The sequence below is a fragment of the Electrophorus electricus genome, chromosome 23 (genome assembly GCF_041902795.1).
Source record: "Electrophorus electricus isolate QZ-2024a chromosome 23, ASM4190279v1, whole genome shotgun sequence".
Taxonomy (NCBI): domain Eukaryota; kingdom Metazoa; phylum Chordata; class Actinopteri; order Gymnotiformes; family Gymnotidae; genus Electrophorus; species Electrophorus electricus.
The window spans coordinates 11,888,996-11,903,955 of record NC_137519.1 but is presented as its reverse complement, the minus strand read 5'-3'; the positions used below and the strand labels follow the sequence as shown (position 1 = coordinate 11,903,955).

General features: G+C 40.8%; 1 protein-coding gene across 1 annotated transcript in view; it reads left to right on the top strand.

Annotated features, from left to right (window-relative positions):
• mybpc3 (myosin binding protein C3) overlaps positions 1–14,960 on the top strand; it is a 33,957-nt gene that overhangs the window by 8,652 nt on the left and 10,345 nt on the right. The window contains exons 7-25 of the mRNA XM_081706513.1: positions 141–189; positions 367–408; positions 1,980–2,039; positions 2,424–2,426; positions 3,175–3,198; positions 3,475–3,638; positions 3,955–4,087; positions 4,344–4,346; positions 4,899–5,023; positions 5,504–5,609; positions 7,221–7,387; positions 9,079–9,244; positions 9,369–9,475; positions 9,578–9,607; positions 9,760–9,899; positions 10,502–10,573; positions 11,463–11,622; positions 12,682–12,786; positions 12,919–13,107. Of these exons, the coding sequence (XP_081562639.1) occupies positions 141–189; positions 367–408; positions 1,980–2,039; positions 2,424–2,426; positions 3,175–3,198; positions 3,475–3,638; positions 3,955–4,087; positions 4,344–4,346; positions 4,899–5,023; positions 5,504–5,609; positions 7,221–7,387; positions 9,079–9,244; positions 9,369–9,475; positions 9,578–9,607; positions 9,760–9,899; positions 10,502–10,573; positions 11,463–11,622; positions 12,682–12,786; positions 12,919–13,107 (1,845 nt within the window). The remainder of the gene's footprint in view (positions 1–140; positions 190–366; positions 409–1,979; positions 2,040–2,423; positions 2,427–3,174; positions 3,199–3,474; positions 3,639–3,954; positions 4,088–4,343; positions 4,347–4,898; positions 5,024–5,503; positions 5,610–7,220; positions 7,388–9,078; positions 9,245–9,368; positions 9,476–9,577; positions 9,608–9,759; positions 9,900–10,501; positions 10,574–11,462; positions 11,623–12,681; positions 12,787–12,918; positions 13,108–14,960) is intronic.

The window sequence follows — 14,960 nt, the reverse complement described above, 5'->3', positions numbered from 1 at the left end:
CGCAGCTACAGTAAAAGCAGTCACAAGTGATTAAAAATTCTATTAGTTATTTTGTTATCAATTTACTATGTAAGTGACTTTTATGTATCCTGCATGTCCCAGAGATACAGTTAGCTGATTGCTGTCTTTTTTTCATCAAGATGCCCGAACAGCGGATGGGTTTGATATTCGCACAGCTTTCAGACGCACGTGAGTGTTTACCGCCCTACAGCTCTGATTTGATAAGTCACTGATAAGCATTTTTGTATCTGTTCATGTTACCGTATATACAGCCATGTCAGTATGTGCTCTGGTCTTGTGTAAAGTATTACATGGCGTGGAAGTCCGTGTTTAATAATGTCAATGTTAATTGGACATCCTAATCAGGAGCGTGTCTGCAGGCAGTAAGAAGATGTCAGGACATGGCAGGTAGCATTAGTGGAATTTGCTGCAGTGACACTGGGCATATTCAAGCATATAAGGTCATGAGATAATCAATTGATTTCTTGCCAAAAGGAGGGCGTTTTTTTACCTCTATCACACCATCGTCTCTTATCACTCTGCCGTTTTGTCTTCCATTCTCATTTGCCTCTTTCTTCTTTACGCCTGGTCTTCCCTTCCCTCTCCCTGTCCGGGAGCGTTTAATAAGGCTGACTCATGTAACTGATGGAGGTTCCTTTGTGAGTCACTCTCTCAGAATGATGAAACTTCCAGCCTTGTCTTAAATTTCTCTCTATCACTCTCTCCCTGTCTCTGTACTTGTATGTCTCACTCCTTTTCTCTCTCTCTCTCTCTCTCTCTCTCTCTCTCTCTCTCTCTCTATATATATATATATATATATATATATATATATATATATATATATATATATATATATATATATATATATAAATAAAATCTCCTATCTTTCAGCCCTCCTTATTGGCCTTTATGAAGTGTCAGATCTTGGTTTGAATATGAATTGAATATGGTTTCCCTATCCACTGGTTTTTTGGTCAAGTGCAGTCCCAGATACTTAGATGTCCAAATGAACACAGAACAGCATTGGTTCTGGTCAGTTATTTAATACTGGGAGTTAATGTTAGATCTTTAGCTGTGAGTAAATTTTTCACCCACATCTGAAATTAAATTTGGATGGTCTCCTATTCAACATTCCCATCTATTCCCTGTGGCTGATACCTTGTCAAAATCAGTGGAGTCACTTGCACAAATGCACTCTTCTTCTCAGCATGTTATTTCCTCTCACTGTCTCACGAACGATGAAGCACTTAATCTCCATAACAAAGTGCTTTAAGACACACATGCTCTTCAAGGGAGCGGATGTGTGCTTTGGAAAGTGGCCAGAACTCATTTTATATTGTCCCTCCAAATCCCAATAGCCTCCTGGGATCAGGGAGATGGCTCCAAGTGGAGTTTAACGCTCACTGCTTTGCAATAACTCACGTGCCAGTCGAGCCATTCATTTGGGCTCGAGCCCAGTACGGATTTTATAAGTGACTCCCTTCCTCTCATCCGTGTTGAGGTTTAAAGCCCTCACTGTTGACGTCTACCAACACAGAGCTCTTTCAAATAGCACATGCTCAACACACACACACACACACACACACACACACACACACACACACACACACACACACACACACACACACACACACACACACACACACACACACACACACAGAGACAGAGCCCCAAGTCAGTAACAAAACAGAAGATACAAAAAAGACTAATCATTTGTGTGGGCTTCCATACATCAGTATATGTGTCTGTAATGTATGGTAAGAAAACACTGTAACAACTTGTTACTGTGTCTGCTGCACTCTTTATTACCAGTTTCCATCTTGTATGATCATCATACAGTGTGTTACACCAGATTTCACACTGATGTTGTTAAAATGGCACCTGAGCACTGTGGCTGGAGGTTGGAGTCTGAGCCGAAGCTTTCTGACACTGTATCTGTGCTCACTGGTTTTGTGGCTGGTGCTCCCTCCTCTATGCAGTAGCACAGATGCAGGTGATGACTCCGGAGAGCTGGACTTCAGTGGTTTACTTAAAAAGAGGTGAGTACACAGGGTCACACATAGCCTTACTGGCCCAACTCTCATGCACCACATTAAAGGAAAAACCGATGTGCACATGGAGTGCCCTGAGACACACTTCCCTTAAGTGTGAACTGGGACCTGATGCTTTTTCTTTGCATGAACCCAGTCATGTTTCACACTTATCACCCACAATGACATTCTTTGCCCCATAATTGGCAATGGTAAAGGATAAATGATATAATTAAATGTCTGTGATAATGTGTTGCAGAAAGTGCTATGTCTGTACACATGATTTGGAATATATGAATAAGGTTGCGGTCAGAGGAGACTGATGTGTCATATATGTTGTTGTTCTTGTTGCTGTCTCCTCTCCACTTTGTGTGTGACATCTCTTCTCCACAGAGAGTAAGTGTACAACCTGGACGCATGTCTGGTTTCTCCCATTTGCATGTGGCATGCTGTTTAAGCGTCACACTTTTTTGATCTATGCTGCATCTTCTAACCATTTCTCAAATCTCACATGTCACAATTCTCAGTCTTCCAGTACTGTAGGGGGCATCATTGCTTGTACACACCACTGGCAAATATAATTTACACATGCAATTTTAGTAAAATACATTTCAAAATTAAGTTCACTTTGCATAAATAATGTCAAATTATTTATCATTGTCAGACCACTCATTCTTCACTGGCACAGATAGATCCTATTATTCGCACAGTTTCTGTTGAACTTCTGCCATGAACTAATGTGCACAGAGACAGGAGTATATTCTTCTTTGAATATCTCTGGATCCCACAGAAATGCACAAAAGTGTAACACTCAAAAATGTTTTACGTCTTCTGAATTCATACACAGAAATGTTTAATGTAACTTTACATACACAGATATGTTCTGTTGTCTATACTGCTAAGAATTTTTGTGCCGATATGACAGTAATGATATGACACTCCCAATATCAGCACTAAGCTTAATTTGGGTCTGGAAAACTAGCCCAATCAGAACATGTGAACATTCTCCTAATTTCTTGGCATGTTCGAGCGGATGTGCTAAGTAGTGTCCTGCTCTAGTGGTGGCCTGAATGTTGAACTGTGTGCATTAACCTGCTGTGGTTTGTCCTGTCATGCCTTGGACTCTGCTTCTGAATAAGTGCAGCAGTTTCTTAAAAAGTGGCCAACGGTAAGGGTTCATTTCTATTTATTTACTGTGTTTCTCTCATCTGTGATTGCTAGTTGACTCTTGTGCCAACAGCTAACATGTGTTAACCATGTTTCTAACCGTGGTGCTGAAAGCAGAAGTCCGTAACTTTGAATCTAAAGCATTCTGTACTTGGCAAACAACAGAGTACTTGACTTGTATATGTATATGCGTATATAAGGCAGCATGTTTGTGACGTGGACTGAACGTGTGAACGTGCGCCCGATAACGTCTGTCCCCAATGCTCTCCGACTCCAGCATGGTCCAGACGAACACTGAGCCCGAGGTGGACGTGTGGGAGATCCTCCACAAAGCTCCCCCCTCCGAGTATGAGAAGATCGCTTTCCAGTACGGCATCACGGACCTGCGGGGCATGCTTAAGCGACTGAAGAAGATGAAGAAGGAAGAGAAGAAGAGTGCAGGTTGGTGTAGGGCTCTCAGGTTCTCAAGCTGGGTGACCCTCTTTACATCTCTCATACGCTAGGTATACACATCTTCTCTGAACTGAAGATGAATTTAGCTTCCTGTTTGGAAGGTTTACAAGGCACCTTTTCTCAGCCATGAAACTGGAAATCAGTCCATTCGCAGAATAAGAACTAAGCCCTTCTATTTCTATCATACTTAATAGCACATTTTATATGTAAAGTATTCAGCTCTCAAAGCATTTCTCAGATCCTAACCCTATGAGTCACTAGGTTTGCTCCAGCGTTCACGATTACGATTATCTCCTTCTTCAAGCTTTCCTCAAGAAGTTGGATCCGGCCTACCAAATCGAAAAGGGGCACAAGATCAAGCTGCAGATCGAAGTGGCCAATCCTGATGCGGAGGTGAAATGGCTGAAAAATGGACAGGAGATCCAAAAAACTGGAAGGTCAGAAAAGACTTCCGAACTTGCAGCTCTCCTGAGCAATATTTCACTCCAAGTGTGAAAATGCATGTGAATGCACAACCAGATGAAAATAGACTCATATACCTCTATCAGTCACAAAAGGTTTCATGTATATGTTAAACTGAAATTAAACATGGGAATAACAGCTCCTCTCTTTCCTTGTCTCCTGCCTCCACATGGTGCTCTGGGTTTGTGGATGAACGCACATCTCCACTGTCCCCTCAACAAAAACCCTTAGCAAGTGAGTGGGTGGCACTAATCTGTGCATGACAGAACAAGTCATGCACATGCAGCAAGTGTGATGAGCTCTCCAAGGGCTTGTCAATATCTTCTCAATATCTTGGTGTAGTTAAGCATTGTGCACATTGTGGATTGCACTAGCCCTGCGTTACACTGGTGTTCTGTCTGTCTCTCTGTCTGTCTGTCTGTCTGTCTATCTATCTATCTATCTATCTATCTCTCTATCTCTCTATCTATCTATCTATCTATCTATCTATCTATCTATCTATCTATCTATCTATCTATCTATCTATCTATCTATCTATCTATCTATCTATCTATCTATCTATCATCACTAGTAATTGGAGAAATCACAATACCAATACCTGGAATTTAAACCATTTAAATGAATTACATAATATGCTTTTATATTAGTTATTTAAAGTTGATAATGGACTGGTATTCTCTTTAAGTAAATTTAGTCAGTGGTGTGCACATTTGTAATGTAGGCCAAAATGCTCTTATCTGTGCAAAATGGAACATACCCCTGGGGTCTTTTTCCCTCGGCCACCAGGTACATCTTTGAGAGCATAGGCAACAAACGCTTCCTCACCATCAACAACTGCTCTCTGTCGGATGATGCCGCCTACACCTGTGTAGTGGGCGACGAGAAGAGCTTCACAGAGCTCTTCGTTAAAGGTAAATCTTCTCTTCACAGCAGCAGAATGTGAATGTAGTAATTTTATATGTTAATACAGGCCAAACAGCTATTTCTGACTAGTATTACATCCTGTTGGTGGCTCAATTGTAGTAACTTTTTAATTATCTGATGAAGTTGACAGATGGAGAAGACAAAGCAAGCTAGGTAGCTAGCAAGTGCAAGTTCTGAGGCAGTAGCTATAGATAAATAAGGGCTCACTATTTGGCAAGCACTGTTGACTTTTTTTAATTAATTCATAACTGCTTTATAATGGCAGTCTTCTTGTAAAGTGGTACTTGTCAGTTGAATGAGAAAGACAAAACTGTGTGCTGTACCATTTGTAAAGTTTCAGTGTTAATGTTATTAGTAATAATAAAATATTATTTTATTATAACTAATACTAATTTTCCATTATTTTTATTATTATTTAACTTAATAATTACTCTCTCACACACACTCACACACACATGCACACACAGAGCCTCCTGTTGTGATTGTACGTAATCTTGAGGATCAGATGGCAATGAAGGGAGATCGAGTTGAGTTTGAGTGTGAGGTGTCAGAGGAAGGAGCCCAGGTCAAATGGTAAGAATGTTATCCGTTATACTTTCAATACAAACTAACACACAGTATAAATGAAATGATTATTATTATTTTTTGGCTCTTTTAGTTTTTAAATTTAAACTTCTCTTGATTATTAAAAAAATATATTATTTGGATGAATTAAATCCAAACTGGTAATATTTATCCTGAATAAATCTGATCCACCAAGCAGCATACACACACGAATGCACAAAAACAAAATGTTCGTTTTGTATGGGAATACGTGGGCAAGATCAATCAAAAAAAAAAAAAAAGTATTTCTACAAACACAACAAAATTAAGATAAATACACAAGGGCAAACAGACTTCAGACTACATTGATTAGGGTGGCTAAATAACACTATACTACCCCTACAAAGCCATAAAAAGACGACAGAAGAAATGTATTTAATTTGAACAATGTGTCATCAGAAGCGCGTTAGAGGTGTGACATTCCTGAAATGTCCAGTAGATGGCATGCATGTTCCTTGTTGGCTGGACTTGACAGATTCCGCTTGGGTGATGGAGGGGGAAACGCGCACGTGTGCGTGAGAGCATGCGGGTGCATGAGCCCTAGCACCGTCTGAGCCACATCCAAGGTCGTGTGTCACGCGGCAGATCCGTAAATGATCAACGTTAGGAAAAGGTCACGCTAGCCTTTTAGCGCTTCTGCAGTGTCCTCTGCTGAAATAAGAAAGTCACCAGCAGTTCACGGCACTTAGTCTCAAACGCTCCATGGAGGAAGATTCTGGATGCCTTAGCCGGAACCTGACAGAGACTAAACATTTCTTGAGGACGTTTTGTTCATATTCCCAAATGGAATAACAGACGCTGGTAGAAAGATTGGATATATAATGAATGACCAAGGTCACTGCAGTCACATGACAAGCTTTTTGTGACTGGGTTCAATCGTGTGGCTTTTTATTTGACAATGATAATGACGCATGGGCGTTAATAAGATATACACTTATGGATGAGTTGTCATGAGGTTTTCATCCATGCCTAGTTGCTGACATGACCGCATAGTTCAGACATGTGATTGAACATTCATTTGATTCATCCAGCCAGTGGTTTCATTTCAAATTTTTATTTATTTATTTATTTATTTTTGGTGCATTAAATGAGTTATGAGTAGTGTGAGTCAGAATGATTGGTATGGGCACGTGTCTACAACCCCCCCCCCCCCCCCCAACTATTCCTATGAACCCAGTCATGGTAACTGTTTAGGAGTGCTCATAAATAAGGATTCATATTAATGTTAATGTTTAATGGCAGTTAATGTAACTATATCAGGCCAAGTATTACCTGGCTTTCAGCACAAATTTAACACAATTATTAATTAAGAATAATTATTCTAATTATTATTAGAATCTACTGATAGTTGTAGAACCAATAAAACTTTGAAAATAACCCCCTTGAGAGCGATATTTCTCTGAGCTCTGGTCAAGTATAAGACATTATCTTAAATATTGCTTGGTTGCTTCATTTTATGCACCAAACAGTCCCTCTAGAAGCCCATTTCTACTGAAAGTGATATGAGCCTATGTTGATTTTGGAAAACAGAGCTCAGGTGAGTGTAGCTTTTCTGCTTTTAATAGAATATGAATTTTTCAGGGAGAAGGATGGAGTGGAGCTCACACGTGATGAATCCTTCAAGTATCGCTTCAAGAAGGATGGTTGCAAGCACATGCTGATCATCAATGAGGTCTCTAAGGAGGACTGTGGCCACTATCGCGTGAAGACCAATGGAGGCCAGTCTGTGGCTGAGCTGATGGTACAGGGTAAGTGGTTTACTTTAGCCCCAGGCTTTGTGCAGTAGCCTTCAAACTACTTTTAAGTGCTGCACATAATATCACTGCCATCGGTCACTTTTTGTATAATAAAAGTGACTGGGATCATGTTTGCAATACTAATATAGCCTTGGCTGTTTTGGACAATGCAGTACAGAACTGTGTGATATTTAGTAATGTATGTTGGTATGCAAAACACATTTAAATACTGAACATAGTACTTTATTTTGAAGATTAAGTATTGGTAGGCTGGATTAGGGCTTGCATATTGTTATTGAAATCTTCCTTTTCTCTGAAGGGTTTGAGTTTAAAGACCCCTTCAACCCATTTGTCAGTCAGCATGGTGGCATGACAAGCCATGCATCAGTCAAGGAGACCCACCGTCATCCTTCAACCAAACTTGCAGTCCAGAATAACCCCCCCAGTTCCACTGGGCATTTTTCACTCCCTGCTATCTCCTTTCAACTTCGTCTCTTTGTGGCCCCATCACTCAAACTATTGCCTCTGTTGTCAGCCCAGCAAACATGGCTGACAGCCTCATAGCACAAGGTTACAGCGTCCACAATGCACAGATGCCAGCTATTGTTAGACTGCAAGGCCTGTGTATTTAAAATGAGCAGGTGACCCTGTCTATTCCTCCTTTCCTCTTCCTCCCATGGCCTCACTCTGCCCCTTTATTCTCATTCTGTCTTTTGTCTGTATCTAAGACAGACTTGCAATATTTGACGGGATCTTAATGCCTCACCTCTTCACTGCAGTTGCTTTAGTTTCTGATCATTTGTTTGGCCTTTGACTGCTGATCTGATCCCTCCCGCTGACCTATTAGAAAAAGGGATTAAAGAAACTCTAGTTCTCTATCAATGACATCATGTGACATGATGCTTCTGGGAAATGGGACAATTATACATATATGCGTTGGCATATATAGATTCTCTCCCTTCTCTCTCTGTCTCTCACACAAATCCATTTGTCCCAGCTCCTGCATGTGTTTTTAAAGGCAATTTGAGCCATGGCTCACTGTGCTGCCAAGTTTGGTTTAGCTGGGCACCCAGTCGAACAGAAAAGTTGCCAAGCATAACCAGCTGCCCAGTGGCACTGTACAGCTGCCAGGCTGCAGGCAGGATCATCACTCCCCAGGGCTGCCCGCTGTCGTTATACTGGCCCTAACTGTTGGGCTCAGGGGGGGTCTAATCCAGCCATCCAACTCTCACTACAATTTGGTTAAGCCTCCAAACATTGTTTAACAGATTTCTAATCCCATACACCAGCCTGACAGTGGTATTAGCATATGATTGGATACATTTATCTTAGATGTTTTTTGCATGGCAAAGCTGAAACTTGCTTTTAAATTTTGTTGCTGTTGTTGTAGTTGCTATTGTTCTTGCCAAAACTAAAATGATTCTGATTACCCTTAATCATATGCCCATGCTGTTGAACACAGATGTTTTTTGGAAACTAAAAATCTAAATCGAGTTCACTCGTTATTTCAAAGAGAGATTTGGGCCTTAGGATTCCTCCAGGGCAGAAGCCAAAATGTGAACAAATATTTTTTTTAAAATCAGTATAACTGGAAATTACACTGCTAATTCATCTTAATAGTCATTTTTCACAGCAAACAAACACTTCTGTTTCATACTGTGACTTATTTGAAAGGCCTGTGCTCTTTAACTTCTGTCTTTTAGAGAAGGAGCTAGAGGTGTACCAGAGCATTGCTGACCTGACAGTGAAAGCCAAGGACCAGGCAGTCTTCAAGTGCGAGGTGTCCGATGAGAACGTCAAAGGGATCTGGTACAAAAACGGAGTGGAAGTGAAGCCTGATGCCAGGACCCACATCACACACATCGGACGGTATGAGTGTGTGCCTGTCTGCATTTTTAAATAAAAAAGGTGACATACGACCCAAGTATAATATACTTATAGTAGTCTATAATAAGTTGCATTTGTGGTTGCAAATCTTGCCTAATACCTCTAGGATCCATAAACTCACAATTGATGATGTGCGGCCAAATGATGAAGGAGACTACACCTTTGTTCCAGAAGGCTATGCTTTCAACCTCTCTGCTAAACTCAACTTCCTGGGTACATAAGGTTTAGGTTCCTTAGAGAGTGACTTCACTATTCTGCTGTCTGTCAAACGTTCCATTCTCTAATTCCATTCTCTTTTTTCATCCCTGTTTACAGAGGTCAAGATTGATTATGTCCCACGTCAAGGTAAAGAGAATTAATGCTGTTAATTTTGTAATCAGATCCATCTTCTTTTCTGTCACATTCAGTATCATATTAAAGTCCTTTTAGATCCTTGTTTCAAACATTAAAGGCTGAATGTCTTAGAATTCCACTCTGTCACTGGTTTCCATACGCAGACCCTCCCAAGATCCACTTGGACTACACAGGCCAAACTGCAGATTCTACCATTTTGGTTGTTGCTGGAAACAAACTGCGATTGGACGTGCCAATCACTGGAGATCCCGCTCCCACTGTGGTTTGGACTAAGACAGGGAAGGTAGGAGGAGGATCTTGCATGAGTGAATTATTGTTTTATTTTTGTATACAGTATATTGTATGTCACTTAGTTGTTCATCTTGTAAAAAAAATTCTGATTGCTTTGATACTTGTGTGCTACTTAAAGGTAAAATAAGCAGTATTTTTATGTTTTACACACATTTAACTCAGTGCTGTTCATGCATCACTGCTGACTATTCTATTCTATTCTATTCTATTCATTTACACTCTGCTTTAAAACCTCCCTTTACTCTACAGTATACTCTAAATCTACTACTGTTGGGTAACAAGATTCTTTTAAAATTAAATATATAATAAAACATATGCTGGGATGAGGAACTGAACAGCCCTGCTTTAACACTGAATCCCACGGCTGTTTAAGCATTCACGCTGGAATTCCTCCACTTTCATCAAACAAATTGAGGGCTTCTCAGTTTAGATCTCAAGCCCAGACAGGTAAGTGGGTAAGAGTATCTCCCCGCTGCTGTCCCCGCTTGGTCACAGATGGTCGCTCATGGAGAGGTTTGTATTCAGGCAGGACGGTGGGAGTTTGACCTCTCACCTGGTTGGTCAGGCCTCACTGCCTCTGTTCTGCTTGTGTAGGATAAATCTAAAATGGCACCAGGTGAAGGGAAAAAGGAGCCAAGCTTTCTCTGGACTTTGAAGGATGGTGAAGTGAGTTTTGGCCTTTAAAACAATAACATCGCCGCCACCTCTCGTCATTATGTGCGCTGCCTGTGCCCCGTGCTGCTGTGACAATGCCTTCTGACCTTTGTTTTCATTGCCTTCTGGCAGCTGTAGCCTTTGCATTGTGATACTACTTGGCCTGGTTATTGCTAAAGGGATTTAGCCTGGTTAATCGCTCTTTGTCACGTGACACATAACAACCATTTAATATGATTTTCAATGAATGTACACAGCATTCATAGTAATTAGCGGCATTATTTTGTTTCTCCTTTAAAATTATTTCTTTACACAAGCTTACTTTTGCAGTTAGTTCTTATGATATCCCATGACCTTAGTTTGGTTTCTGAAGTAAGGCCTAGTACTCTAATACTAACCCATACCCAATACTGTCTTGATTATGTGGTTTTAAGGTGGCCATGTTTAGATCGCCGTTAGTGCATTTAAACATGTTCCATTAAAGGCTCAGGTTCATCACTTTGGTGCTCTGAAACAACCCAGTGTACCTTTAAGAGAGTCACATGCAATATACACTGTTCTGGAGTTTATTGCATGTACCAGGTGAGAGCATGCTTCATCTCAGTTTGTGGGAACATACTTTGAACAAAAATGGCAACACTTTTCACAACACTATTCACAGTAAGTAAGAAAGGAAAGAACTGGGTATGCTGTGCCTTTTGGTTAGAGTGATCCGTGCATCGCACCCAGTCTGGTTTTTGCATCTTTTTGCAAGTTTGGATGTTGACCTTTCTTGTCACTTGCTTGGTTTGGATTTGATATTCGCTCCTGAATATACATTCTTGTGACTAGTCTATTTTTATATGGATGAAAAAGGCAAAATATCTGATTGTTAAATTTTGTGCTGTGATTGGTTGAACAGGTCTTATCAGATGCAGGTGGGCATGTCCACGTGGAAAGCACGAAAGGGCACTGCATCTTCACTATAGAGGGGGCAGAACGCCAGGATGAGGGCGTGTACTCTGTTATTGTGCGGAATCCAGCAGGGGAGGACACCGCTGACATCAATGTGAAAGTTGTCGGTAAGATAATCATCATACCAAACCCCATAAAATGTTACATCTTTAATATATAAAAAATTGCATAGATATTTAGTCATTTGCCTTTAACTTATGGCAGACTTTTTTGAAAGGTTTGATGATCCACAGTAGGGATGTTCTAGCATCACGTAATCAATAAGCATAAATAGTTCCACTCAACTTTTGTTTACACACCTTACAGAATAAATGTTTTTCATTATCTTCACGATATGTTGCTTACATTTGTTTGCTTAAAAGTATTTAAAAGCATAAATATATAAAATGCATAAATATCTGCCTATATGTTAATTTATTAAACCTAAACCTAATTTAAGTATATTTTAATACTGGCTCTGATACATTTGTATTACTTAGCTTACTGTAGAATTTCAATAAAGACATGTAAGTGCTGAAGGTGGTAATAAATTGGAGCTACATTGCTTATATTAACTTGCGTTTACTAACTTTCATACATTGCTCAGGAATATATTTAATAGACTTGGACTTACTCTTTCATCTTAGGTAAGTGCTGGGGAATTCAAGTTGAACCCAGTTACTGAAGTCCCTCATATGAGTAATGAAGCATCTTCAAGATTATACCGGTCACTTTGAATTACTTCCACTAGAGGATTTAAATCAGAGAATATCTGCAGACATTGTTTCTTCCACAGAGTACTGGTGGGCTCTAATCGGGGAACCCAGTGCACCAGAAGTAGATGCAGAGTTTCTAAAGAGAAGATTTAGGAGGGATTCAAGTTTGTGAGAAGGAAATTCAGATCAAAGATTCAATGGTTCAAAAAGGCTTTAATGTCATTTAAGATATATACAAGTACACAGCAAAAATGAAACAATGTTCTTCCAGGACCATGGTGCAACACAAAACAAGTGCAACAGACAACACACTACATGTGTGCAACAATACAATGCAGTGCAATAATACCATAAAGATGTTACCTGTATTACCCATTGTTTCTCTTTTCAGTGATATTTTTCCTGCAGTGCTCTTTGCTTTTGACTAGCTTGTGCTTTCGTTAACTGAGTTCTTTTTTATTCTTTCTCCAGATGTGCCAGACCCACCTCAGGCTCCCAGAATCCTCAGCGTTGGAGAGGATTCCTGTATTGTCCAGTGGGACCCTCCACTATTTGATGGGGGCCAGCCAGTTTTGGGTAAGTAGTATTCAAATGTAAAGCATATATGTCACATACTTTAAAGCCCAATTCTGCTCCTCAAGGGCACTTTTTCAAGCAATTCAAGATAATAATCAGTAGCCAAACCTCATGTATTGCCTGTCCTCTAAGGCTATGTTCTCGAGCGGAAGAAAACAAAGAGCTATAGGTGGATGCGGCTGAACTTTGACCCCTATAAGGACACCACATATGAGGCTAAGAGGATGATTGAGGGTATGACCTACGAGATGCGGGTCTACGCTGTGAACTCCATTGGAATGTCACGTCCCAGTCCTGCCTCTCAGCCATTTGTGCCTGTCGGTGAGTGTATCACTTTGAATTACACTTGACCTGTGTTTCTGAAAACATGTAGGGTTCTTAGACACTTATTTCTCAATAAGAACTGAGTTTGACTCTTACCTCCAAGACTTTTAAATATGTGGAAAAAAAGAACAAAGTGAGCAGGCGGAGTAACTTTGCTCAGGGTCAAATACGCCCCGTGAGTAATCCCAGAGAACAAACCCTAAAAGAGAGAGTGTATTTGACTATTTATCGCTACAGTTCTTAAATCACTGGGAAAAAAAAGTCAAAAAGGTGATTCAGTATCACTGCCTTTGCAGAAAGCCAAAGTTTCCTCAGTTTATTTTAAAAATCAGTGGGAGAGGGTCAGAGATTAGGTGCTTGGCGCATGAGGTTGTGGCAACCCTGCTGCTCTCAAAGCGTCTGTGCCTCCATTTGCTTGCCAAGTAGGGGATGCTGCTCTGTTCTGGCCACCTGGGGCCACTCAGCCACGCGTCACCACACCGTTGCTCTGGTGGGCCTGTTGTCTATTGTGGGAGGGGCCAATAGAAGTTTGAAATGACTATGGACTAAAATAATATGTTGGAAAGGATTTTTAGGATACTAGTTCATGGTTGACCTCAGCCAAAGCTCCTAAAACAATTCAGGGACCTTGTTTCTACACTTGTCTATGTATGTAATATTTGTGTCTTCCTCCACTTAATCTCGTACAAATGGTTTGAAAACCTGAGCTATCAGTAGTACCTCTTGTCCACTACAATACAATAGATTAGAAAACTATCTTTGGCATCCTCTTCTATAAATAATGGCACGTTAACATGCCATGAAGTGCATTGTGCACAAAGTCCTCTGGCTTCCAGAGAGGAGGGGGCAGGACATGCCGGCAGCTGTAGTGCTGCTGTGGTGAACCTCTGTTAAAGCCCACAGAAGACAGGACAGAAGAGGACCACAGCAGGTGGTAGGGACAGGCCCGGCACAAGAGGAACACGAGCTTAGTAGTGATCCAATAACACTCAGGAACAATCACAGGAACACCAAACCAGCCTGTACTGAGTCACCGATAGGATGACCAAACCAATGCTCCCCAAAACTGCGGAAAAGAAGCCAGTGGAGGAGGTACCAGGAGAAGTGGTGGCTGACACCCCTGCAGAGTCCAAAGAGCCTGGGGTGGAAGGGCCACCACTAGCCCCTCCAGAAGAGCCTATACCTGAGGACAGCGTTGCCCTGATGGTACCTTCTGTGGATGGAGATGCAGTGCCAATGGAGAGGACAAGTCCAGAAGAGGAGGGGATGCTGCCCACCAAGGGTGCCACCTCAGAGTCTGCCACTCTGCCTGAGCCGGATCCCGTTTGTAGTAGGCGTCTAATTCTAACTGTCCTTGGCCCTTAAGGGAAGCTAGTAAATGCATGCATTGTGTTTCCGTAAATTGCCGCTGCATTCAATAAAATGAAATATCTGCAGAACTTCAGTTATGAGAAACTTTCTGTATGGTCTGAATAGACTTTCTGTTTGCAGTTTGCATATTGACAGTTTTTGGCCTTTGAAATGAATATTCTGCTTGTATTAGAACAGTCTTTAAATATTATGTATATCCTACAAATGCTGAGACAATATTGTTCGCTCAGAAATATGACGTATATAGCATGTCACTGTGCCAGTAATATGGTTTCACCTGTTACATTTTAATACAAAGCTGGCAGCACAAGAGCAAGACCTAATTTTGGATTGTCTTTGTTTGGCATCACTATTGTATGTCTTTAAGACTGCATGCCTCAAACACACAGAGAATTGTTCTGTCAAAGGTTAAAATAATTTTATCGATCAAATAATCAATGATACGAGAAAGAAATATGACCTGCTTTCATGCTGTAGTT